General features: G+C 41.9%; 1 protein-coding gene across 2 annotated transcripts in view; it reads left to right on the forward strand.

The window, feature by feature from the left end:
* The first annotated feature begins 845 nt into the window (after positions 1-845).
* Positions 846-27,598, forward strand: part of MED1 (mediator complex subunit 1) — a 39,560-nt gene continuing 12,807 nt past the window's right edge. For both annotated transcript variants that reach the window (XM_063459099.1, XM_063459100.1), the window contains exons 1-15: positions 846-920; positions 4,065-4,171; positions 6,012-6,090; positions 9,419-9,473; positions 9,629-9,761; positions 11,161-11,189; positions 12,500-12,574; positions 12,790-12,864; positions 13,024-13,097; positions 13,199-13,288; positions 13,746-13,857; positions 14,096-14,220; positions 14,438-14,556; positions 21,291-21,492; positions 24,179-24,274. In XM_063459099.1, coding sequence (XP_063315169.1) covers positions 4,085-4,171; positions 6,012-6,090; positions 9,419-9,473; positions 9,629-9,761; positions 11,161-11,189; positions 12,500-12,574; positions 12,790-12,864; positions 13,024-13,097; positions 13,199-13,288; positions 13,746-13,857; positions 14,096-14,220; positions 14,438-14,556; positions 21,291-21,492; positions 24,179-24,274 — 1,351 coding nt within the window. In that variant the 5' untranslated portion in view covers positions 846-920; positions 4,065-4,084. The remainder of the gene's footprint in view (positions 921-4,064; positions 4,172-6,011; positions 6,091-9,418; positions 9,474-9,628; positions 9,762-11,160; positions 11,190-12,499; positions 12,575-12,789; positions 12,865-13,023; positions 13,098-13,198; positions 13,289-13,745; positions 13,858-14,095; positions 14,221-14,437; positions 14,557-21,290; positions 21,493-24,178; positions 24,275-27,598) is intronic.

Consider the following 27,598-nt stretch of genomic DNA (forward strand, 5'->3'; position numbering starts at 1 on the left):
ACTTGGGCAATGCCAGCCCTGCATTAGCCGGCAGGCTCGCACACCCCACACCCCTGGGCGGCCCGGTACCGTTTGATCCACGGACCGGTACCGGTCCGCGGCCCGGGGGTTGGGGAACACTGCTCTAGCATGTAAGCTTATTTGCAGGGTCCTCAACCCCTCTGTTCCTGTGCGTCAAACTCGTCTGGTTACAATGATGTATCTGTTAGTCCATTTATTGTACAGCGCTGTGGAATTTGTTGGCGCTATATAAATAATAACAACACACTCTTTTGACAACTGCTGTTAATTACTTTCTGTGGATCATTGCTATGTTTCTGCTGCGACACAAAAGGTCAAATATTTGTCCTATACAGAATTTTTTGTGATTTAGTCATGAAGGGGTTAACCTAATTTCTAATGAAATGTGTACTGCAGCCAAGAGAGCTATTCAGCACTGAAACTGGCAGCCTATTGGCCAGCCCTGCGGTCGCGCTCCGTGACGTCACAAACCGGCGCCGCCTTTAAACCAGAATCCTGGAGGCGCGCCAGGATGTAAAGTACGTCGCACGAGAATGACGTCACGTGTGAACGTGCGAGGCTAACCGTTAACACGCATTTTTTTTTTTTTTTTAAATTTTCCTCCTTTCCAGCCGTTACGTTATTAAAAATAAAACAAAAAAAACTCTCGGCTCGCGGATGGCTGGTTTCCGTATTGGGCTGTGTGCGTCACTCACTGCCTGACCGGTTAGCGCTGTCTGGTTGCTATGGTGACGGGGATGGCGCCTAGCCAGTCTCGCGGGAGTTTGCGGGGTGGGCGTTCGGGAAGTCTCGCGAGAGCCCGGGTGCCGTAGTTTTGAAGCCGTTGCGGCTGCGCTTTTGAGTTAGAGGGTTTCCGGGTCCGGGGAGCAGCCGGGAGGAAGGAGCGGATCCTATGTGAGGTAACGGCAGCTTAACGGAGCGCTAGAGCGGGGTAATGGGATACACTGATGCACCGCCGCCATCTTATTGGTGGGATAAAGGAGATACTGGGAGTTCCACCACCAGCCACGGCTCCAATACCACCCCCACCAGCCACGGCTCCAATACCACCCCCACCAGCCACGGCTCCGATACCACCCCCACCAGCCACGGCTCCGATACCACCCCCACCAGCCACGGCTCCGATACCACCCCCAGCCACGGCTCCGATACCACCCCCAGCCACGGCTGCAATACTACCACCATGGTGCTTTAAGTACCGTGAGCCATGCAGAGCATAATAGAATCTATATCACTGCAACAGCTGGGACTCCTACCCTAACCTACCCCATGGGCATCTCCCCTTACATATTCCATGGGCATCTCCCCTAACCTGCCCCGTGGGGCGTCTCCCCTAACCTGCCCCGTGGGGCGTCTCGCCTGCCCTTACATACCCCATGGGCATCTACCCCAACCTGCCCCATGGGCATCTACCCCAACCTGCCCTTACATACCCCATGGGCATCTACCCCAACCTACCCCATGGGCATCTACCCCAACCTGCCCAAAGGGCATCTACCCTAACCTGTACCCACCCCATCTACCTGCACCCACCCCATGGGCATCTACCCGTGACTTAGCCCTGGATAGAGCATCAACTCATTATATAGTGTTTATATAATGCACGCTACACAAACACACTGCATTATATATAAACACACACTGCATTATATGAACACACTGCATTCACTATACACAAACACACACAGTGCATTATATACACACTGCAGAAACACACACTTCACAAACACACTGCATTCACTTTACATACACCACATTCATTATACACACTCTGAATTCATTATATGTACACTACACAAACACTGTGTTCACTATACACACTACACAAACACTGTTCACTATACACACTACACAAACACACTCTGCCTTCATTATATACACACTACACAAATACACACTGCATCCACTACACACACACACAGTTCCCCTGTCTAAACACACTGCATCCACTACATGTGTCATGTATATTTTGTGCATTTACCTTTAGAAATAGTTTATTTTTTCAAAATGGTAAATGTACAGAATATCGGTAAGTTATCTGCCTGAAAGTTCACAGATTATCGGTATCGGCTCTAAAAATTAAGATCGGTCGACCCCTAGACTATACACACAATCGTTGGCCATAGTAGCTTCTGACCAGATATTGGTGTGTATATTCCACAAATCCACCATAACAGACCATTTTTTATATAACAGTTTCATGGCTGAAAGTCATTGAAATTTATTTCTGACCCCCCAAAACAAGTGTTTCAATGAATTCCCACAAGAGTTAATGTATTGGGACCCCCAAACACTGCGGCAATGTGGACCTTCCAATGCATAAAATGATCAAAATTGTTCTTTGAAGAAGAGATAATATGCCATATATACATTTTGAGGGGGAATTTAGCCGAGAGGTGTCCTTTTGGGGTAGAAGGGTGAATGGGTGGAGAGTAGTGATGACAATCTTTTGGTACAACATACTGTAGACTGTTTTTTCCACAATGTTTAGACCAAATTTTATGGGTTACAATTTTGCAATTATTTAATGTAATCCATCTGTAATTTTCAGGCAATTAGACAAGAAGCAGCATAAATGGCTTAGCATTTTTTACCATATAATGCCTATGCCAAACTATTTTACATTTCTTTATAAAATATGGTAAAGCAGCATGGATAGTATTAAAATCACTTTTATTCCAAGTTGTATCCTTCACTGTAGTTGTGAAATAAACTGCCATCATGTAAGAGTTTGCTTACTGTTCAAAATAGGTGAACTGGGTTTAGAAAGGAAAGGAGAGAGTTAATCACTGGAAGATGTAGAATGAATTATGGGGAGCTGGTGTTTTGAAGCAAAGAAGAAAGTGTGAAAAATAGTTGTGTGTATGGCGACAAGATAAAGGGGATATTAGAGGGAAAAGAGAACATATTTGTGTTGACAAGCTGATATGGATTTTTTTTTCTTTGCTTCCCATAATGATTGATGTAGTCGACAACGACTGTGATGTCTCAGAATATACCTTCCTGTCCTAGAGAACAGTAGTAAGCCTTTTAAAGAATAAATAAAGGAGAAGGGATGGAAAATTGATGGAGGTGGGGGACAGGAATATGTCAATGTTACATAGTTACATAGCTGAAAAGAGACTTGCGTCCATCAAGTTCAGCCTTCCTCGCATGCTTTTTGCTGTTGATCCAAAAGAAAGGCGAAAAAAACCCAGTTTGAAGCACAATTTTGCAACAAGCTAGGAAACAAATTCCTTCTTGACCCCAGAATGGCAGTCAGATTTATCCTTGGATCAAGCAGTTATTACCCTACATTGAAAGATTATATCCTTGAATATTCTGTTTTTGCAAGTATGCATCTAGTAGCTGTTTGAACATCTGTATGGACTCTGATAAAACCACTTCTTCAGGCAGAGAATTCCACATCCAGATTGTTCTTACAGTAAAAAAACTTTCCTTTGCCTTAGACGAAATCTTCTTTCTTCCAGTCTAAACGCATGGCCTCGTGTCCTATGTAAAGTCCAGTTTGTGAATAGATTTCCACACAATGGTTTGTATTGGCCCCGAATATATTTGTATAATGTTATCATGTCCCCTCTCAGGCGACGTTTTTCTAAACTAAATAGGTTTACATTTGTTAACCTTTCTTCATAGCTGATGTGTTCCATTCCTTTTATTAATTTGTAGCCCGCCTCTGCACTTTTTCTTGTGCCATAATATCCTTCTTTAGAACAGTTGCCCAAAATTGCACAGCATATTCAATATGTGGTCTTACCAGTGATTTCTAAAGAGGCAAAATGATATTCTCGTCTCGAGAATGAATGCCCTTTTTCATGCATGACAATACCTTATTGACCTTGGCCACTGCCGATTGACATTGCTCATTGTTGCATAGTTTGTTGTCTATAACAATTCCCAAGTCCTTTTCGTGTATTGTTATCCCTAATTCGCTTCCGTTAAGGGTGTACATTGCTTGTGTATTCTTTACGCCGAATGTTTTGGAAGCTGAAAGTAATGTTACTGCTGGATAAATGTTTTCTGTCTTGTCATTCTTCCTCTAGGTTCCCAGACCCAAGACAAGATGAGTACCCTAATGGAGCGGCTTCATACTAAGCACAGCCAGAGCCGGCCCTGGTCTGAGACCATTAAGATAGTTCGGCAAACCACGGTGAGAACCTGCACTACTATGGGATGGGGAGGGGGCAGACAAAAACATCTGGTCAAAGGAAAATAGTTATAGTATGAGGAAGCTATATGTAGACTCTGATCTTATTCCATCTCTAATTTTCATATAAATACATACAAGGTTTTTTTTTATAAAAGTGAAAATTGATGGGAATTCAAGGTGAATTTCAAATAAAAGGCCAAGGTAGTCGACTATGAGCCGTTTTTGGCTATTTTGTTCTTAAATGTGACATTTATTTTAAATTCATTATGAATTCCTGACAGCTCTCACTTTCATAACTAACACTGTATTAATTCTTTGACATTATTTTTTTGTACAGAGTTCTACAGTAAAAAAGCAAAGTTCTGTCCTGTGCTATCCTAGGAACTTTTCATGTGCTGAATATATATCAGATAAGATTAGCATGACTGTAACCATGAAGCAGAAGTAATGTAGAAAGCTACCTTATAGAACATCTACAACTTGAGTGGCTGTTAAAGTGCTACAGGGTTAATTACTAACGTGAGAATTCAGTGAATTTCAAACTTTAGGTCAAAATAGCTAAAGTAGAAGCATAGCTGACTTAGAGAATGTTTTACATTTTTGCCTCAAATTTGACATTTGAATTCTCACTTTAGTGAATAACACTGTAAGACTTGAGTATTTCTTTAAGAAACAGCGCTGTTTATGTTTTGCCATTCCGACACCTCTAGTGATCTTATTTAAGATGGTTACAAGGAGCTTCTGGTTAAAATAGATTTGAGAATTGAATCTACTTTAGGTCCAGCGTTGGCATACAAAGTACCGGTATTCTGATGCTGGACTCTGGGTATGTATCCGGTGCTTGTGTAAGAAGCATTGGATTGGTGAATCTCGGGGACTGAATGCTTTTCTTCCACGTGAATCCAGGAGATATAAGGAGGAAAACAAAATAAAAATAGCCGAAATAACTTGAACTTAACTGATGATTCCAAAACGCTACATGCAGACGCTGAACTTTCCCCATAGAGATGCATTGAGTCACTGCATCTCTATAAGGAGATGCTAATTGGCATATTTTGCCGCACGTGCCATTATCGGAAAGCATTGGATTAGTTGAGAACGTCCGTTTTGATGATCTCAGCCAAGGGGACGGAGCCAGCACCGGCTGACCTGTGCATTGCTGAAATAGAGATACATTTTCATTCTTTTTTTCCAGTGGGTATGTTTGTATTCCTGACCATATAGTGTTCCATTAACATATATAGAATCTAGTGCCCAGGATACAAAAAAACAAAATAAATCACATCTTCAATGTGTTATCAAACTGCTTTAAATAGTAAATGGCTCATTGCACATTTCGGTGTTTCCATATACCATCTGGGAACCATAGTGAAACTTGGTCTTGGTGATTACTTGGTATTTGCAGTTATTTCGGCAGTTCTTCAATCTCCCAAGATTTCAGCTAAGAGAATCTGGCTCATGTGATCCATCTGTCTATGTGCTGGATGTTAATTTAGGGGAATTTACAAACCTGTTTTGTTATAAAGAATCACATGGGATTGACTTTTTTTTTATTGCACTTTCATGGAGGAAAAAAATGAGACATTTGAATGAAGCTAGAGCATTGTTAATATTTTACACCATTCACTCTTCCCATGTCTTCAGAAATTGTGGTGGTGTCATCCGTTTGCAGTGGTCCTTTCTTCCTTCCCTCTCTTCCTATTTTATATCAGATTGTGAGTTACTTCAGCAGTTTTTTTTCTTTTTTCTACTATTTCTACTATTCTAAAGATGTACCCTTCAGATAGGGAGTCATATGAAGCTCTATCATTGATTCTTTACATCTCTCTAATCCTCTTAGGAGAAACGACCTGGGATGGTTGCTGGAGGAAACCAACAGATTGTAAACTGCTTAGAGACCCTCCAGAAGGCTATAAAAGGTAAGATTAGAAACTTTTTGTTTTTGTACTGGTAAAATAGATACTTAGTGTATTCAGCAGAACAATACGGAAACCTTGATTAGTTTGGAGAAATGTTTGAGAGGAAAGTGTAAATGTTGTAATGGCAAAGGTATTAAATAAGTAAGATAATATTGTAAAGAATGTGGCTTGAGGGGTGTTTGGGGACAGCAGCCAAGTAGAATGAAGGGTTGTATACTGTGTGCAGCTTTTACAGTAGATAATTGGAACCCACATTTGTGTAATTAAATTTGCAGATTTACAATGTGTACGGTTACATTGAAAGAAAACCAATAGTGACAGCAGCCTTGGACATACAGGTGTAGAAGAAGGTGTGCCTCAACTGTGGTGGGGGGGAGGGGGGGGGGGAAACAATTTCTGATATTGCTCATTGAAAGTCAAGAAGAGGGATTGACATGATATAAAAGTAGAGCAGATGGTAACAGGCAATTGCAATCCTTGCAAAGATAGCTTTAAACAATACACAAACCCGTTTTTTGCATAAAAATGGGTAAATCCAGACAATAAATGTAAACCTAAAGCACAATTTAGGAGGAATAAAGAGATGTATATCAAAAAACAAGAAAGCGCATAAAACTTAATTAAAAATAAAATATAAAAAAGCAGCTATACACACAAGAAACTCCCTTAAAATTTCACGTCCAACAATATTCAATAAAGGTGTCCGCTTTCTAGTGGGAAAAAAAAAACTTAATTGCACAATCCGGGTAATATACATATAATCTCTGAAATAGAAACAATGGTATATGCACCTAAAAATCAGCAGCATATATATATCACAGCATGTACTATTTCAAAATAAATTACATACTGTAATGTCCAAGAGTACTTGGGTAAATAGTAGGGGGTGATGTTGCCACACAGCTTGCATCCACAGGCTCAGAGTGCACAGTTTGCAACAATTTTCACAGTACCTTTAAAAAAAGATACATAGAGATCCACATAGCGTAACACTCCATTTATTGGTAGATTTAAAAAACCCTCTCCTCCAAAAGGAACCCTTACATTAATGTGTTGTGGTACTCGTTTCCAAGAAACCACAAAATGAGCATTGGTGTACAGTAGTTAAATGAGACTTTACCGCCCGGTCCTCCTGTCATGCAAGTTCTGGCTGAGTATTCTAGCCGAAGAACAATGAACTGGATCAGTTTTGCACCGGGGCCCCATGGATTGTGTGTACGCCACTGCCCCCCTACTAACTACCCAAGGACTCTTGGACATTACAGTATTTAATTTATTTTGAAATAGTACATGCTGTAATATATTTGCTGCTGATTTACTTGAAGTAATGTTTTTTTTTACAAATTTTATATGTGCATATACCATTGTTTCTATTTCAGAGATTATATGTGGATTAGCCAGATTGTGTAATAAAGGATCACTATAGTGTCAGGAAAACAAACTCTTTTTCCTGACACTATATCATCCTTGTGGGGCCCTCACACTCAGGGTCCCCCTTCCGTGGCGCTGAAGGGCTTAAAACCCCTTCAGTTACTTACTTTAATCCAGCGCCGGGCTCCCTCGGTGCTGGTGACCTCTCCTCCCCAGCCGACGTCAGCTCCCGAGTGGAGTGGAGTGGTATGCGCATGCACGGCAAGAGTCGTGCGCGCATTCAAACAGTCCATAGAAAAGCATTTCTCAATGCTTTCCTACGGACGTTCTGCAAGTTGGATGCGAATTTCGCATCCAACATCGCAGAAGTGCCTCTAGCGGCTGTCAGCAAGACAGCCACTAGAGGCTGGATTAACCATGCTATTTAAACATAGCAGTTTCTTTGAAACTGTTATGTTTACATGTGAAGGGATAAAACCTGAGGGACCTGGCACCCAGACCACTTCATTTAACTGAAGTGGTCTGGGTGACTATAGTGTCCCTTTAAGGTTTTTTTATTCACGGGAATAAAGAGATGCTAAAAGTTTAATTTTGTTTGATTAGTAATGCAATAGCTAGCACAGTGCTCGATTATATCTAAGGTACAGTGGTGACACAGAAAATAGTCCGGATGCCTGTAAGTTTTCTCCCTGACATAGAGTGCTCAAAAGGTCTTGCCTAACTACTCCCACCTTCTATGTATTTTTTTTCCTATCTAATTGTGAAGCCATGAGTACCGGTAGATTAAAACCTGCACATCCAGTCTTGGGGAGTGGAAATCTGGAGCCTTGCTCTAATTTCTGTTAACCCCCAATTAGCATTGTTTGTGACATACATGAATGTGCAATGGAGACCAGTTCTTTGTTTTTAGTCCAAACTTCTCCAAAAAATGGAGAGGCATTATAAGGTTTATTAGATCAGGGGTGCTCAAAAGGTAGATCCTAAGATGTTGTAGAACTACAACTCCCATAATTGTGCAAGCTGTAGTTTTAAAACCTCTGGGGATCTAGATTTGGTTCACCCCTGATTTAGATTATGCTTTTCCCACCTTAATACCTGCATAATATGGAAAACACTTAATTCTCCTTGATTCAATAAAACCTACATGTCTGGTAATAGTGATTAACGAACAGTAAAACATGTCAATTTAAAGTGTCAGTGGGTATTGTGGCAGGAGTGCCTTGCACCCTCCAGAGCAAGTAATCAGACCGTTTAACAACTGAGTGCAAATGTGCTTTGCACTCATTGCTGCATGCCCCTGCTCTGGGCTAAGGTTGGCTGTGCAGAGCCACAATCATTGTCTGAGGGCGCTTAGGTGACTATCTCAACCAATGGGCAGGCTTTGCACATTAGGTCTTAGCAGAGTTGAGCTAAGCACTGCCATGCAGAGCTGCACTTATTGGCTGAGAATATTTAGATGGCGCTCTCAACCAATGAGCTGGCCTTGCACTGCAGGGTTTAGCTCAGTGGAGTTAATGGAAGCTAGAGTTATGTCATTTGTTGTACACAGGAAATTTAAAGTGCTGTTATTTAACGGGACACTCCATTGCCCAATACAAAATAAATGAAAATCACTCTTTAGTATATATGCCGCGACTGAGAACTTTTTTCATCTGGGTATAGCTATAAACAGTTTGCGAAAACTGCAGATATCTTGTCTGCTGTCTTTGCAAACCCTCCTCTTCTAACCCTGCCCAGCCTTTCTGTGTCTGTCCAGTGACAGACTTCCCAATGCATCTCAATGAGAAGTCTGTGCAAGGCAGGTGCTCTGGGCTTGAGTTCAGTGCAATTAAGCTAACCGAAACAATAAACAAGGACCTTTTGTTTTCTAGAAAAGCCAATGGGTGTAACCTGTATAATTTACAAAAGCACTTTAGGGGTCTGGAGTGTCCCTTTAATGCATATTTATTTCTTTCAGTCACATCCCTTTCAGCCATGACAGATCGGCTGGAGTCCATAGCAAGACAGAATGGGTAAGTGTTTGGAGCGAATGCTGCAAGTGCTCTGTATATTGAATCGGCTGTCCCAGCTAGTTAATAGATGCACATACTACATGTTTGCTTTTTTTTTTTGTGTTCTTTATATTGTGAAATTTATGGTGTTTCTACTTTCTTTTTCTTCTGCCCAGCCTGGCATCGCATCTGAGTCCCAACGGCACAGAGTTTTATATTACTTCTGACTTGTTCTACTTGGAGGTCCATCTAGATCCAGAAGGGCAGTTATGTGATGTCACTGTGGCCCATCAGGGAGAAAATCCTATGGTATGTCGTTAGAATAATACTCATGGTTCCAAACAGATAAGACACAACTCTGATCAGTGTAGTAATAACATTGCTATAACTTATACATACTGTAACAATGTACTTATACTGCGTATTAAGTTCTGTGTTTTATTAATAAGTTCACTGACTCGGTTAGGTTCTCAAGTAAGATATTACACATTTTTTTTCTGTGCAGATTTCATCACCTTATGTTTAAATCTGTCATCCTAATGAAAGGGTCAACCGAACCTTGCCTGTTCAAGCCATGTTTAAAAAAAAAAAAAAAAAAAAAGCTAAATTTACATGCTGTTCGAAAAATGAAGTTGAAATGGATACTTCATGCCGTATTAAAGGCAACTTCGGATAGCTTAATGTGGTTGTACTGGTGAGTAGAGTATGCCCCTGCAGACCTTTTCATGTAATCACTGCCTTTTTCAGGAACACCTCCAATTGCAGTCACTCAGACGGCCACTAAAGGTGCTTCCTGGGTTAGCGTTTCCTTGTTCTTCGTGAAAACTCTGATCATTCCCCGTAGAGATGCATTGATTCAATGCATCTCTATGAGGAGATGCTCATTGACCAGCGCTGCATTTGGCTCCACCCCGCCTCCTTGGCTGAGATCACTAGAGTTGACTATCTCAGCCAATCCAATCCAATGCTTTCCTTTTAGAAAGCATTGGATTAACTGAGATTGTCAAATCTGTTTCTCTGCCAAGGAGGTGAATCGGAGGTGGGGCCAGCGCTGGCAAATTTTGCCTCCTCTGAATTTGAGAAAACCAGGTCTACAGACGTTCCCTATTCCATCCCATTGGAATTTAGTGTGCACAGCACCTTTGATATCACAATAAATTCCTATTAAAAAGCCAAATGCCCTATCACATGCAATTCTAAACTGAAATAAATCTATGAATTGCACTCAAATGCTTAGTTGAGGCTTCATTGTATATAGTACTGGCATAAAGTCTCCTGCCCCCTTTCTTTGTATCATGGACAGTTTGTAATACATCTGTTATAGTGATGGAGTGTTTCTTTAAGCTTTACAGTGTCTCCTTAGAAAATGTATTTTCACAGATTGTACATTCCCTTTATTTGGAGAAAATTGGTTAAAACATTTTTAGTTCATGTAACTGCATTTTTTTTTTTTTAAATAAATAATAATTTTCAGTCAAATCACAAGAGGAGCAAATTGCTTCCTGGCTGGAGTGGAAGACTCAAGTATGTTTATTCGTGACTTTACCTTGCTGGATCTTCCAGTTGCTGACTGACCTTTTGCAAAATCTTTTTGTCTACAGTTCTTAGCAATCTCTCTCTCTTTTTTTTTTTTTTTTTTTCCAAAACGATTTCCATAACACAGGAATAGAGGAGTGACAATTCACTATTTGCTTTTCTTTCTCTGCAGAGCTGCCCAGAACTGGTCCAGCAGTTAAGGTAATCCCATTGGCAACGTTTCTGTAACCAAAAACCTCTTGTATTAATGGATCTGTCTTTCTTAACCAAGTTTGTTGGCCGCATGCACTTGTGTAGAATTAATCTAAGTGTTCCAAATGTTAAAGTACTGTTTGAGTTAAAAGGGTCATCATTGGCCAAGTGCAGGCATGTCCGCATTCAGTCCCGCATCTTTACCACTGTAACAGAAACTCAGATTAAGTGAGTATAAAATGTCTTGCATGTTGATTAATATTTGTTTGGTGCTTAAAAAGTCTGTTACTAATTAATTGTTGAAAAAACTCAAGGCAGGGGTTCTCAACTCAGTCCTCAAGGACCCCCTGCCAGTCCAGGATTGATGGATTACCTGGGTGTGTCAAAGGTGTTTAGAAGAAAAAAAAAAATCCTCAAACTCCGGCCCCCACAGATGTTGCTCAACTAGAACTCCCATGATTCTTTGAATTACATGGATAGCCAGAGAATCATGGGAGTTGTAGTTCAGCAACATCTAGGGGGGGCAGAGTTTGAGGACCCCTGGTCTAAGGTGGTGTGTGTGTGTGTGTTTTTTTTGTTTTTGTTTTTTTCTAAACACCTTAGACACACCCAGGTAATCCCTAAATCCTATACTGGTAGGGGGTCCTTGAGGACTGGGTTGAGAACCCCTGCATTAGTGTGTATCTTTTTAATCTGGGCAAGTATAGGCTAAAAAGATAAACAAAAACAAGAGATGCCTGCACAAATTTGATATCCTATAGTCGCAAGGAAGTTCCATGAAAAGTACTAAAAAGCAGGCCAGTCTATATACATGCTGTAAAAACAGACCTACATTATTATTATTATTATTATTATTATTATTATTAGCGTTTATATAGCACCAATATATTCCATAGCGCTTTACAATATTATAAGGGGGTGGGGGCGATTAAAAACTTACGGAAACAGTAGTGGTCTGCTTTTTACTGCCATGTATGAATATATTGGTCAATAAAAATGCATGTCTTGTTTCTGTCTCAGATTAGTGAGACTAACACTCCAGGGCCTTACTTCTGTAAAAAAACATCAATACAGGGAACAAATTGCATGAATGATGCCACCATCTGTGATCTACTGGATTCTAAAACAATTGGAATAATGGGCAGAGTTTATGTACTATTGCATTTTATTTGCTCATTTTACCTATTACCAATTTTAATTTCTATTTCAGCTATGAGAACGCAAAGTCAGTGTGGCTGAAATGGCAGATTGGTAATGGATCAAGTCTTGCCAAATGTTGTACTACGTCTCATCACCTTTCATTCTATTTTATCTTGCAGAGAGAAGAACTTTGACGATTTCTCACAACATTTAAAGGGTCTTGTCAACCTGTACAAGGTGCAAGGAGATGATATGTGAGTGCTTCTGGCAACAAACCTTTCATGTATGCCAACACAATGTAATCCTTTGAGAAATCTTATGTTCTAACCAGGGAAATCTTGCTGCATGCAGTGGTCATTTAAACATGTTGTGTTTAGTACGGTGAACTCATTGATTGAACAAAGATATCACTAATATTTCAGCAATATTTTAGAATTGTCCAAGCTATCCAAATCCTTTCTCTTCACAGCAAACTGAAAACAAAAGTTTACCTGGCCCTTCAGTCATTGGAATTGGACCTCACAAAGATGGCTGCCATGTACTGGTTAGTAGATGCAGATACAGTTCATCTTTGAGATTTTATTAGGATATCCAGTGAATTTCAGTAACATCTGCTACTGCAGTGATAATCAATGGAAGTAAGCACAGGAGACCGCGAACAGTTTGAAAAAGATAATGGTTATCCTAAACTTGTCTCTTATAGGCAGGCCACAAATGCAAGCGTGCTGGACAAAATTCTGCAGGGCACAGTTGGGTACTTGACCCCAAGAAGTGGAGGTAATATCTCAGCACTTGGATTGAACAGGTAGTTAGGGTTACCAACATGCAAAATGATGCATAACATCATGACACTAACCTATTTCTCTATTGTTTTAAAGGTCATGTCATGAATTTGAAGTACTATATCTCACCATATGATTTGTTAGATGAAATCACAGGATCATCCATAACACTGAGCGAAGGACATGGTGAGCCAAGAGACCAAGTTGCTTTTAAACCACTTTATGATTTATGTAATTCAGAGAGTTAGGTCGCAAGCTGGGCCAAAAATGCAAAGTGGCACCAGGAAGAATGATCGATGTGGTACAGGGTATACATATTATACTAAGTCCATAGGGCATTGGCTCTGTCCCTTCATGAAAGGCCGAAGTATAAGGAGTTGTCAGCTGATGTACATCTCTTCAACACCAGGAAGTCATGTTCACTGTACCCTTTCTTTACAATGCCTATCTTGGAAGACAAAAGGAAAGTACTGGACATGAAGTGAGTGCCGCCTTCTGCAGAAGAGACCATACCAGAATTCTCTGACCCCATGATGCAGGCGCTTATTTCCACCACTTATGTGTAGAAACTGAACGTATATGATGCATAGTTTTAAGCTTTTACCGCAATCTAATGTTTTATGTACCTTCTTTATTTGATCAGTTCCTCGTTCTCTTGGTATGAATGTATCTGTCACAATTGAGGCCACTTCTGCTACCTACAAGCTTCCTATTGCACCTCTGATTATGGGCTCCCACCCAATTGACAGCAAAGGGTAAGAGAACTGACATTAATTTATAATTAAGCATGCATGGACATTTAATAGAGTCAGGGGCTGAACCCGTTTGTAACTCTTAAGAGTATTGAGAGAGTATTTTGTGATGTGAGTTTAAAAAAAAGCTACAAAGTAAACGTTTTAATAAACCTTGAGTTTGAGAGGAAATGAATGCACATCTATGTGAATCTCAGGTTAATATAAGGAGAAAAAAATCATTCTTCTTCTACATCAACAGTACTCCTTCTTTCTCCGCAATTACAAATGCCAACACGGTGGACTTCCCTGCTTGCTTCTTCCTCAAGTTTCCACAGCCTATCCCTGTATCCAGGGCCTTTATTCAGAAAATCCAGAATTGCACAGGTGAGTCTGTTTCCACAAATCAAGCCTTTCATCTGGTGATCTGGTATAAGCACCAGTCCAGAAGCGACAAAGCGTTTTTCTTCTGAGCAACATCTGCTCACCAAACCTGTAGGAGTGTTTATTATCTTTATTATCCCTCAAACTCTTTCTTGTTTAAGTAACCACTATTTGTGCACGTTATTCCAGGAAGTGACAGTCTACCTCTTGTTCTTGCCAGGAATCCAGCTGTTTGAAAGTCCACCTAACTACCTACCTCACTATGAGCTGCTCACACAGTTTGAATTTTCTAAAGAAAAGGAGCCCGAACCTTTCAACCACAACATGCGTTTCTATGCAGTATGTATCCCCCATTTTGTATTCAAAGTAATCGGGAGTTGTATGCCATCAACACGAGGGGGGCATTTTGGCAACAGAATAGCTTGTTTGCATTTTACAGCTTTGGGCCTCAAAATGTTGTTTGGTTTTTTATTTTATTTATAATTTGCAACAAAACCACTACATGTTCTACTGAATTCTGCTTTTTAAGCCTGCCCCTTAAAACACACTCTCTCTTGTTCAGTGTACTGAGCCAGCTAGAACTCAGACAGCAGTGTCTGGTCAGAACTGCAGGAAGAGGACACACAGACAAACACATAGTAGATCTATTACATGTCTGTCTGTGTGCCCTATCCACACCGGTTACATCCTGCCAGGAAGGATTGCTCAAAGCATCATAACCACTACAGCCCACTGTAGTGGTTATGATGCTAGGAATTCCCTGGCCTCATTTCCCGGTAATGCAACAATACTTTCCTCTTACCAAGGTCCCGCTGAGCATTGAACTTCCTAGCATGCCTAGTGACACACATCTGGCTTCTGCAGAGCTGAATGCTGATCCTGATGGTCATGCAGACGATAAGAGCATCAGCTGAGCGCTCTCAGCCTATGTATGACCCTGTGTGCAAAAAATATGCACAGAATTGACATTAATGATGCTGGTGAACTGACCCTGCTGTCAGCTATTCCACTGATTAGCTGCACAAACAGACTCCAAGCACCTTGTACTCTACAAATCTCTGAAGTGGTCTTGGTGCTTTGGGTAATCCTTTAAGAAGACTCTGACAGTGTTTAATCATATCTCCTCATCTTAATTAAGACCACTATCTCACTTTGCTATCAGCACTATTTAAACCAGTCATCAATTTTTAGATCCTTTTTTTTTTTTTTTTTTTATTCTTTATTTTTGTTGTGCGGGGGGTTACAGACATATCAACAAGCGCCACAACAGCGTATCTCAGGATTCACATAGATTAAACAGTGGCGTGACAATTCGCACATTTTTTGTATAATTTGCATGCTTAACTAAACGGTTATTCCAACAGATTGAGATTTAGCTAAAATAACTAGCATAGAGAAAAAAAAAAGACATAGTAGTTATTGACACACTTATATGTATGGTTAGTCGATTGGCAACTGAGAGTGGTAGCTAGTGGCCCACGTTACAGGTCTAGTCCGCTGCTCCGTTTATAAGAAATATTTTAACAGCTGAGCCTATATGCTTGTGGAATGTGTTGGTGCCAATATGTTGTTAGACATGGGTTAAAACACGTTAAGGGAGACATAGTAATTATCATGTGAGCTGTCCTGTCTTACATGCACATTTTTAAGGAGTTAATATACCAAGAGACATTAATATTTTTTTCTGTCATTTTGGGTAGTTAAGGCGAGATAGCTGAAGCATGTTACACCAAGCTAAATGCAGTATCACAGTTGGTCTTAATTGTGCCTAAATGGGAAATCTGCCTTGTATATACTATCGACAGGTCTAATCTACAATATCACAGGTTAGGTATAGTTTAAGGCTCATTGTGAGTGTGAATCTGCGCTGGGTCAGCATTTATGGGATACAGGCTAATTATAGCGATGTCTGGCATGGGAGCCTTTATATAAAGCTAAGTTAGCATGAGAAGAAGGTGAGAGTAAATGATGGCAAAAAAGACATAGCAGGCTTGATCTAGTAAAACATTTAAACGTCAACCGGTGGCAAAGGGAACTGGGCAATTAAGCCATTCAGCACTGGCAATGGAGGAGTGATCTGTCCTGGCAGTAAGCCTGGCATACCCATACAGTCGAGTAGTCCGTCAGTCTATTCCCCGGCTGGGTTGCAAGCTTCCACGTGGGTACAGTTGATGCAGGGCTGCCAGTGGCCCGCCAGGCGACCAGTGTAGTATGGTTAGTGTTTGCTGGTGCATGCTGGATCGTCTGTTTTGTAAGTGTCGCTTCAATGGGTTGCTCTGGTACCTTGGGTCTGTAGGTAGGCATGTGTTTGCTTTTGCCAGTCTCATATGATAGGTGTTAGATCGGGTCAGCTTTTCCTTGCCTTTCTGTGGGTAAAGAGCGTCTCCCCTCTTCCCATGTAGGGAGCGGTTCAGGGCTCTTTGACCAGTTTGTGGCGGCAATCTCCGGCGGCAGCGTCTAACGGTTGTTTGCCCGTGGGGTTGCTGTGTCACCACCTTGCTCCTGCTGGATATCTGCCCTGGGGGGCTTGCGCGGTTGGTTGCTGTGATGTTGGGGGTCGTCCTGCCCGGTCGGGGCTTTTGCGACTCCCTGTCGTGTTGTCTCCGTGTCTCCCGCATTATCAGAGCCTCCCATTTCGCCCAGAAGAGCTCGAAGGCGGCATCCACCGCATCCGCGGGCGCCAGAGGTGAGCGAGTTTGATGCTGTTGGTTCTGCAGCGCCAAACCTCGAGCAGTGCTGTCGGCCATGTTAGTTGGGCCTCGTGGCATCCGCCGATCGGGGCTGCGCCCCGGAGCGTCCTGAAGGTGAGCGCTCTGCCTGGGCTGGTGGACCGGGATATCCCCCACCGGTCCAGGGTGGGGGAAACGGGGGTCTGTGCATGTGGAGGTAGCCGGTCTTGGCGGCGGGAGAGCGTCCGTCTCCCCCGCACCCATCATGTGGGTAGGCCTCTGTTGCCTGTCGGGTGGCTGGCGCTCGTCTCGTCGCTTGAGTGGTGTCATTACGATCCGCTTAGTGTCACCTCTTGTTTGGTGGCTTTTGTGTCACGTTTGGTCGACGTTTAGAGTGTGAAAATCCGATTTATTCGATGCGTGGTGCAGGAGCTCCAGAGGTTAGCATCCTCTCAGTTTCATGCTCAGGCCCTGCCCCCTTAGATAATTTTTAAAGATGATAACCGCACTTTAAATACTGGTCAAAATTAAGGTAAAAGGGATCAATTTTGGTGGTTAGGATTCTTCTTTTTCTGCTGTTGTAGGGGGTTTGGGGAATCAGGGATGCACACACTGACAGTGAGCCTGTATACTAATATCATGAAGTGATGATTCTCAGAAAGAGTAGAGTTCTACTGATTTCACTGGGCTCTGGTGTCCCAGCTTTTCTGGTTTACTCAGTGATTTTAAAATAGAGAGGAGATGGGAAAATCAGTTGCAATAGCAAAGTGCTATACATGGCTTGCCACCTTGGTCTACATTTTAAAAATTTCAACAGTTCCTGTTGATGTGAATAAACCTTATAATCAAAATGCAGCGGTTTTGGAAGTTTTTGTGAGTGTCCCACCTAATCGGCATTGTGACTTGGTCTCAGAACTGCAGAGTGATTGATGTCAGGAAAAAATGTGCAACCCCAGTCTGTGCTATAATAGATTGTAAAGGCAACTGCCCTTCCCTTTCCCTGACATCTGGCTTGCGATTCACTATAAATATTGCACAGTACATTTTTACCTTTATGGTTGGTAAACATCACTGAAGTGTTGAAAAATTGTCACGTTCATGACCAGGATGGCTGATTTAATGCCCCTGGAGATATCACTGGAAAAAAAAAAAGTTTGTCCTAAGGTTTTTGTATGGGAGACTAAGCAGTAACCCTCTCTCCATTAAAGGACTACTCTAGGCACCCAGACCACTTCAGCTTAATGAAGTGGTCTGGGTGCCAGGTCCAGCTAGGGTTAACCCATTTTTTTTTATAAACATAGCAGTTTCAGGGTTAAGCCTTCCCCCAAATCCTCTAGTGGCTGTGTCATTGACAGCCGCTAGAGGTGCTTGCGTGATTCTCACTGTGAAAATCACAGTGAGAGCACGCAAGCGTCCATAGGAAAGCATTGTAAATGCTTTCCTATGTGACCGGCTGAATGCGCGCGCAGCTCTTGCCGCGCGTGCGCATTCAGCCGACGGGGTGGAACGGAGGAGGATCGGAGGCAGAGATCTCCCCGCCCAGCGCTGGAAAAAGGTAAGTTTTACCCCTTTTCCCCTTTCCAGAGCCGGGCGGGAGGGGGACCCTGAGGGTGGGGGCACCCTCAGGGCACTATAGTGCCAGGAAAACTAGTGTTTTTTCCTGGCACTATAGTGGTCCTTTAATTGCAAAACACTTGTAGAGTTCTTTACTGCAGCAACAGCATGCTGTAAGGTCTTCACCCTGATTTCCACGGAGAAAGAGATTTAGCATGTAAGCTCACTGAGCAGGGCCCTCAACCCCTCTATTCCTGTGTGCCCAACGTGTCTGGTTACAATTACGTGTCTGGTTACAATTACGTGTCTGGTTACAATTACGTGTCTGTTAGTCCATTCATTGTACAGTGCTACGGAATTTGCTGGCACTTTTTAAATATTAAAAATAATAAACCAATTTAGATGTGGATTATAGAGATTTCCCTCTATAATGAATAAATGAAACTGATTTTGCATGGTTGAATTGTGTTTTTGGAAGATTAGTTATTGCATATTATTAACTGTGCAAACGTCTTACATGAGGGAGATTGAGATGGCATTTTTCATCTTGACATCCTGCTCTAGCTAAAAGACATTGGGGGCTGTGTGTGACATGTCATGATTCCCTTTTATTTCAGAAGTTTGGTCCTTAAGGGGTTAAGGGCAAAAAATGATGTGGACGTTTTATATTTGCTCATCTTACTGGAATTGTCTGTTGCAGAACTCTATTCCTTTGTGCTTACCCAGTGTCCAAATTGCACAACGTAGGATGAGTGATGTATAGTTCTGCAGCTCATGGTTGATTTTTTTTTTTTTTAAATAGCTTTCTGTAGCTACTAGCTGCCAAGCACATAGTGCTGTGACTTGCCTAGTTGCAGTGCTATTATGTGCACCATGGCGGGTCTGCAGTGACTGCAAGCTCTTAGAAGGCTATAAAAATGTCTGTAGTCATCGTCGTCCCCATTTTGGGTAAAACGTGAATGTTCTCAACTGCCATAGACATATTTGTGGTTTTATAGCTTTTATTTTGGTTTTGTTTAATATTGATCAAATTATTATTTAATAGATCTGTTATATATTTTATACGGAAGAACCAGTCCGTGTTGTAATATGCAATTAAACATTTTAAGACCTTCAATAATTAAAGTGCTTGCATTGATATAGTCTTAGGGGGCATGACCCTGTGGAGATTGCTTTTATATTGTTGAATTTAAAATGTGACAAAGTTAAATGGAGGATGTACTAAGAAATGTCTGCTTGATATTTGTGTACGAGTATCGATATGGCAGTATATTTATATAGTTATGCACAGATCTTTTGTCTTCAATGGCGAATTACTGTATTGATTGTGGTGCTGATCTAAAAGCAAGGAGGCCGCAAGTAACTGCAAGTTGTTCAGTTGTTGTAGGTGTGTTTGTTCGCTCAGTGATAAATTCATCATCTTACATTAGAGAGGGATATTTATCATAGTGCACTAAAAAGTGGCTGTTAATCATAGTCCATTCTGCCAGTTTTCGAAGACTGCCAAATGTTTTGTGACAGAATAATACCATCACTTTTCTGTCAGAAGAAGTGGCTCAAAATAGTCATAATTCCATTTCTTTGGCGGAAAAACTGCACATCTTCCAAAATGATGGATACGGTGCAAAATCTACAGATGAGAAAATATGACACTTGTGACAGAAAAGTCGGTGCCGTATTGACACCACAATGATAAATATCCTCCAAAATGTTCTTGTCACGACTCCAGCACCATTATGGCACCATCGGACCAGTATTGACGTATGTCATTCTGGCATAATTTGTGATGAGGACCACTGAAACTGGTCCTCAGAATGTGCTCTCTGATCCTTGCATTCTTTTTTTGATGCCTTGCTGGTTTGCTTCATCATAGCAACATAAGTCGCACACACTTTGTGTCCTATCAGAATGGACTTATTTAATTGGTTATGTAAAGCCACGCTAGCCAACCGTCTTTGACCTGCTGTCTTAGTTACCCAGAAGTGCGTTTCGTCTTGTGGTGTGCATTATCTGGTTCGGACTTTAGCCTTTATCTGGTTTTAGCCTTCACAGTCATCTGTACTTTCTGCTGGGGAGACTTAGCAGCATGGAGAAATATACACTTGACCATTAATATAGAATCTGTATGTTTTTTGATATTGAAACATCTAGATCACATTTTAATGTTCCTGAAGTGGAAGTTGTCTTTTGCACTTTTTGGCATTTTCAGTGTTACAATCAAAATTCTTTTGAAAATATCTGAAATCCGACTGTAATCGCAGTTCTCTTATATACCAACACCACTTAAGTCCGACTGAAAAATGTATATCATTCAGTGGGAGAAGTTTAAAATCTGTGCTTTTTGAATCCAAACCCTATAACAAGTGAAGGGTTCAGAATAGATAAAAGCTACTGAATAGTTTTTTCAAGCGAATGATAATTCGAACTACAATTTGCCAACTGGCAGCGCTAACAATAAAACCTTCGTACTGCGAGGGTTAATCATTTGGTGGCTGACCACATTGGGATGGTGCCTGCAAAATAACAAGGGGAACTGGTGGGGTTTTAAATAAAATATTGTGCCCACTGCTGCTAAACACTTAATTGCACCTCATCTATAACTGCTTGTGGTGATACACATATGGGTTTGCTACAACTACATACATAGATGTTTAGGGAGAGGTGATCTTCTCCCATTCTTGCATTTATTTGCCTGTTAAAGTAAAGTTGCTATGTTCTCTCCTGTTTGAATGGTTATCCGTTTTAACTCCTGATTTCCGTATGTGAAAATGTATTCGTTTTTAAACGGAGATATCACTGCTTTTTTGTACTTTATAAACTACTCCTATTTATTTATTCATTTTTCTCTAGTCTCTCCCAGGTCAGCAGCATTGCTACTTCCTAAATAAAGATGCCCCCCTGTGTGACAAAAGGATCCTGCAGGGAACACTTCTGAGTAAAATTCCATTCCAGCACCCAGGCCATGTTCCTGTTATTCTTAATTTAATCCGTCACCAGGTGGCCTGCAATACCTTGATCGGAAGCTGTGTTAAACGTACAGTACTAAGGGATGGTAAGTAACTACTCAGTATAAATATGTTTGTAGTGTTCTATTTGCACAGTTAAAAGAACACTCCAAGAGCCATAATCAAGAGGTCTGTGGTAGTTTTGGTGCCAAAGGCGCCCTATCCTTGTGTGTCGTCTAACACTTTATAATGGTTTGACTTGTTACCTTGGACCCACTGGGTACCTTTTGCCTGCTTCCACTACTTAAGACCGCTTCTGTTAGCTCCTGTCCTACAATGCAGGGCTAGCTCGTTGGCTGGGAGGATCAGCTGATCTTTTTGAGCCAGTGAACTAAGCCCTCACCGCAGGAGGCAGGAAGCTTCGCCCAATGGAATGCAAGTTAGAAGCCAAAACGTTCTAAAATGGTGTGACTACTTCCAATGGGTAGAGGGCCAGGGCACTCCTTGCACCATAAGCACTACAGCACTCTACAGTGGTTATAGTGCTTGGCGTGTTCTTTTACTCTGTATTTGTCACATGGATTTTTTTTTAATCTATTGCACAAGTGGGTAAATGTCATGACTCCTTCCAGTATAAATATTAGATCCAATCTGAAAATGCTTTAAGGGAACTGTAACGGTTCTGAAATTGACCATTGAAACGTTTGATGGGCTGCCATTTCTTGGCCAGCTCTGCTAGCCAGCTCACATACATGGTTCTACATTGCAACGTTGTCACTGGAGCATATAACCAGGCTGTGAACTTTATTTTTGTCTGTGGATGATACTTAAATAATGAGGTATGGCAATACATTGGGGAGAGTTATTCAGAGTGTTCCAAAAAGTGGGGCAGTCACCAGTGGAACCAGCAGGCACATTCCATTGGTGAATCCCCTTACATTTTTGCCCCACATTTTAGAACTAAATACTTTTGATAAATCTACTCCAATGTGTCTTACAGATTTGCATGAGTATATTGTATATTAACAGCTCTTTTATAAATCATGCATTAAAATCTGCCTAAATGAGTAATTGAAAACGGCTAGCTTCATAAAAAGTCACCTTGGTTACACTTTGCCCCTTGACACTGATTCTCCTTTGATATCCTTGTCAGTTAGCTACGGAAGTGGGCAGAGAAAGCACTGTAGAAATCGGTGGAGGATGCTTGTGTGGCTTGGTACATATGCAGTTGTTTACATTCCAGTTAATATAAGCAACTCACATTTTTGGTAAATATTGTGAACAATAGCGTGAAGACTACTATATTTTTATAACAAAATTAAAGTGATCTCACAGGGCTTTCAAAGGCTGCAGACAAGAGATGTGTCTTCCTTTGTGGTAGATTTACTAAATAGTCATTTAAAATAAATAAATAAATATATATATATATATATATATATATATATATATATATATATATATATTTATATTTATTTAGGGGGCAGTTGAGAGCCTTTTACTTACCTTTGACTGTTTCTTTCACCATCTGGGGGTCTTTGCATAATTGGCAAAGACCCACAATGATGACATCACCGCTTGGGTACGGTGGCCATGGGAGGCAGGGAAATGTGAGTTTGACTTACTGAAACTAACCTAATAATTTCTGTTGGGGGAGGGATAACAAGCGCTTTAAGGAGGCTCCCTATTCCTAGATAATGCATTAAATAAAATCTAGGCAAAAATAAAAAGTTAAACGTTTTAACGGTTCCATCAATGCACTGCTTAGTTGTCTGTTGGGAGCTGCAGACAGACACCTGCCACACCGGCCTGGCACTCTCTTATCCGGATCATCTCATTCTTTTCTATGGAGACAGATCTTAACCCCATAATTCCCTGCTCAGTAGGAGATTATGGGAAAAGCAAATTATCTTCAACTAGAAAGGAATAAAGCAAAACTTCCAAAGCTCAAAGGACCACTATAGGCACCCACACCTCTTAAGCACAATGAAGTGGTCTGGGTGCCAGGTCCATCTAGGGTTAACCCTGCAGCTGTAAACATAGCAGCTTCAGAGAAACTGCTATGTTTACACTAGGGTTAATCCAGCCTCTAGCGGCTGTCTCATTGACAGCTGCTAGAGGTGCTTCTGCGCTTCTCACTGTGAAAATCACAGTGAGAATGCGCTGACGTCCATAGGAAAGCATTGAGAAATGCTTTCCTATGGACTGATTGAATGCGCGCGCGGCTCTTGACGCGCATTCGGCGGATGACGTCGGAAGAGGGAGGTGAGTCCCCCGCGCCGTGGGAGCCTGGCGCTGGAGAAAGGTAAGTTATTAACCCCTTTAGCCCGGCGGGAGTGGGACCCTGAGGTGGGGGGGACCTAAAGACCCTATAGAGCCAGGAAAACGAGTTTGTTTTCCTGGCACTATAGTGGTCCTTTAATGTTTCTCTATGCTTGTGTGAAAGAGTGTTTGTTTTTAGTTGGAAGATTCATGTGGAGCAAATTATAATGCAAAAGGAAACAAAGTATATCCAATAATGTGTAACCAAAAGGTCTCTGTGTTACTGTTTATAATATTACATCAGGGTATCCTCTAAAAAAGGTGCCATTAAGAGCCCCCCATCGTACAGCGCTACGGAAGTTTCTGGCGCTATATAAATAATAAAATAATAATAAAGAGCACTGAAACGCGCGTCAGGCGTAGTTGGCACTTAATTCACTTTTAGTTTTTCTTGTTATGGTGTCTCTGTTGTTGCATAAAGTCAGCATTGCATGAAAGATTTATGTGAGCAATAAACTCTTGTTTCTCCCCTAGACTGCCCTGGGCTCCTGCACTTTGAAGTGTCTCCCCTCTCTGACTCCAGTGTCAGTATCTCCTTCCAGCATCCAGTTAATGATTCCCTTGTGTGTGGTAAGTAATTCTTTCATAGTTTGGCAGTATTGTATCAGTGTACTGGTAATAAAATTGCAAACGCACAAGTTTTTATTTACTAAACTTGGGACTGTGGAGAATTGATCAGGGAATTGCTGATTTTAAAGGACCCCTATAGTCACCCAGACCACTTCAGCTCAATGAAGTGGTCTGGGTGCCAGGTCCCTCTAGTTTTAACCCTGCAGCTGTAAACATAGCAGTTTTTAGAGAAACTGCTATGTTTACATTGCAGGGTTAATCCAACCTCTAGTGGCTGTCTTCCTGAGCACGCAGAACGTCCATAGGAAAGCATTGAGAAATGCTTTCCTATGGGCGTTTTTAATGTGCCTGCAGGTCTGGCCGCGCATGCACAATCGGCTCCACTCGGGAGCTGACGACGTAGGGGGAGGAGAGGTTACCAGCGCCAAGGGATCCCGGCGCTGGATAAAGGTAAGTGGCTGAAGGGGTTTTAAGCGTATTTGATTAGTGAATGCAGTGTGTGTGGGAGCAGGGGCACTATGGTAGCTGGGGTAGTAACAGCACTATGGTAGCTGGGGTAGTAACAGCACTATGGTAGCTGGGGTAGTAACAGCACTATGGTAGCTGGGGTAGTAACAGCACTATGGTAGCTGGGGTAGTAACAGCACTATGGTAGCTGGGGTAGTAACAGCAATATGGTAGCTGGGGTAGTGGGGGCACTGGGGTAGATAGATGGGGAGCATGGACTACTTCTAGCTTACCCCACACTTGCCAGTTTGGGCCACATTTAGCACTGCCGCACGCTAAGCTCTGCCTCCATTGCCCAGTTTGCATTATCGGCAATATCGGTATCTTTATATGCCGATACCGATATTGCTGAAAATTGCTGATAATCGGTCGATCCCTAGTGTTAAGTGCAGCTCTGGGGTTCTAAGAGTGAAGCAAACAGCAGTAACATTCCGTTGTTTTCCATGGCGATTACTCCACTTTTAGTCCTTTGTCCTCCACCAGCCAAGAGTCAAGGAATGGAGAATTCAGAATAGTCAGGAGCCAAGCCAAAGGTCAAGGAATACAGAAATCGGATAGTCAGAAGTAAAGCCAAGGTCAAATACACTAGAATCAATACCAGAAACGCGCTCTCCGATAACCATAATGGAAACCAAAACAGGGCACAGAGAAATGGACAAGGCGGCACCCCCTTGACGTTTGGGAATGCCGCTGCAATGATACGCGCCCGCCAGGACCCATACCGTTCTCTGACAGGAGCGGACCCGGCCGGCGGTGTGACAATAACATTTTAATTTTAACAAAAGGTGTTGATTTTTTTTATTTCTGGTTTATTGGTTTTGTTTTACCTGTACAAATGGAGAGGGGGGCTCATGGAGCTCATGCCTGAGCAGCCACTGATTGTCTACCACCCCTATTAGAAAGGGTGTTTCTTCATTATGGTGCTTTGAAGACACTCCCTTCCTTTTTGGGAGAACAGTGGCAACCTATTGGTAGCACTGTGCCGAAGTAGTGTTTTAAAGTCCCTTAGGATGCCGGCTCTGTTATGTATGGGTGTGGAGGCTGCTTTGTGAGGTTTTGTGTGTGTGTATGTGAACTGTGTGGGTTAGCTGTTTTGTGAGTGCATATGGTAATGTTGTGTATGGAGAGGTTTGCAGCATTGCAGTGTGTGTTATGTATGCATGTGTGCTGTGTTCCGGATGAGACCATTGCCATGATAATGCTCCTCTCCAAGAAGCGTTGGACCGTAGGGGAGGGTTACTTGTGGTATCTGCATCTGCCATAGGTGCAGACCACAGGCTCTGGGTCAGCTAGGTTGTCCTCTGATCTTTACCATGTGCTCATTTGGGTCCAGCAGCCTCGCTTGTCATAGGTTGCCGCTTGTCGCAGGTTGCCAGATAAGAGCATATCCACATGAAAATGAGCAGTGATTGTAATGATTTCCCTCGTAGGGACATGTTGTTTGCACCTACTTCAGGTTGTTGAACCACACCTTTCAACTGATGTTAAATCCCCCTTTTTTTTGCTGCTTTGGTTTACATACGTTGTTCAAAATGTGAGTTGGTCCACTTTGTATGACTTTTAATGTGTGCGCCATTCCCTTACCAGTCAAGAGATGGAAAGAACTTTCCTGGAGCTTCAGGGAATTGTAGTATTGAAAAGGAGGCTTATAATGAAATGTTAGTAGAGTAAGGAACAGCAAGCCAATGTTTAGATAATATACATGCTGCTATTTACTGAAGTGCTGTCCTTATCTAGTTTGAATCTGGATAACCCTCTTACTGAAGTTACATTGCATATCTGTATTGATCTGAAAACTCTCTGTCCAGTGGGTACATTGAGAATCTTGGTTCTGCAACACTGTGCAAACCGCTCAGTGTTTAATAGGTTTTAGCGAGTAGCTGGGTCACACAGTCCTTTGCCCTAACGTTTTTTTTTACATGGTATCACTATGAAGACATCGGATCATTAGTAAGATTACTGTGCAGGTCTTGTAGTTTCTGCACGGTGCATAATAAACAGTCATGGATGCATAAATGAGCGGGGAATTCCCTGTTTTCACAGGGTTATTGTAGGGGAACTGTAGCTTCCCTGGAAATAAACCACTGAACAAAATATTGAAAATCACCTAGAACTTTTTATTCACGAGATGATCCAATTCCTCTAAAATTGGTTTTAAAGATTTATCATATGATATCTCTCTGTATTTTTCCTGCGCTAGACACTTTTTGACACTAGGCAGAGCTACCACTGTCGAGATGTCAATCCCCCAGTTGTCACCTGTGATTGCTGCAGGAAATTGGCTTTATCTATGGAGGTCTCGCGGGACCCTACATAGACCTCAATGCTGTACTCTCATGCATTGGGAGAGTACAGCATTGACCCCGGCTTCTGGTGGTTCAGAAGAGAACCCGCCAGAAGAGGATGGCGGCTCCAGCATAGGGTTCTGGCCACCGGACCCCAAGCAGAATTGTCGCCTTCTAAAACAATTTAATTACAGTATCTGCTATAGCAAGCTGTAGTAGCTATGGTGCTTCAGGTATTCCTTTAATCATTAAATGGACACCATAGTCACCAGGACAACTACAGCTTATTGTATTTGTTCTGGTGAGTAGAATCGTTCCCTTCAGGCTTTTTGCAGTAAACTCTGCCTTTTCAGAGAAAATGCAGTGTTTACATTACAGTCTAGGGATACCTCAACTGGATGCCTCGGATGGCTACAACAGATGCTTCCTGGGGCAGTGCTGCACAGTGCTTCCTGGGGCAGGGCTGCACAGTGTGCAGTAGTGCCATTCAGTGTCTCCACCATCTGCATGGAGACACTGAACTTTCCTCATA

Source organism: Pelobates fuscus, chromosome 6, assembly GCF_036172605.1.
Source record: "Pelobates fuscus isolate aPelFus1 chromosome 6, aPelFus1.pri, whole genome shotgun sequence".
In the NCBI taxonomy this organism is placed as follows: Eukaryota; Metazoa; Chordata; class Amphibia; order Anura; family Pelobatidae; genus Pelobates; species Pelobates fuscus.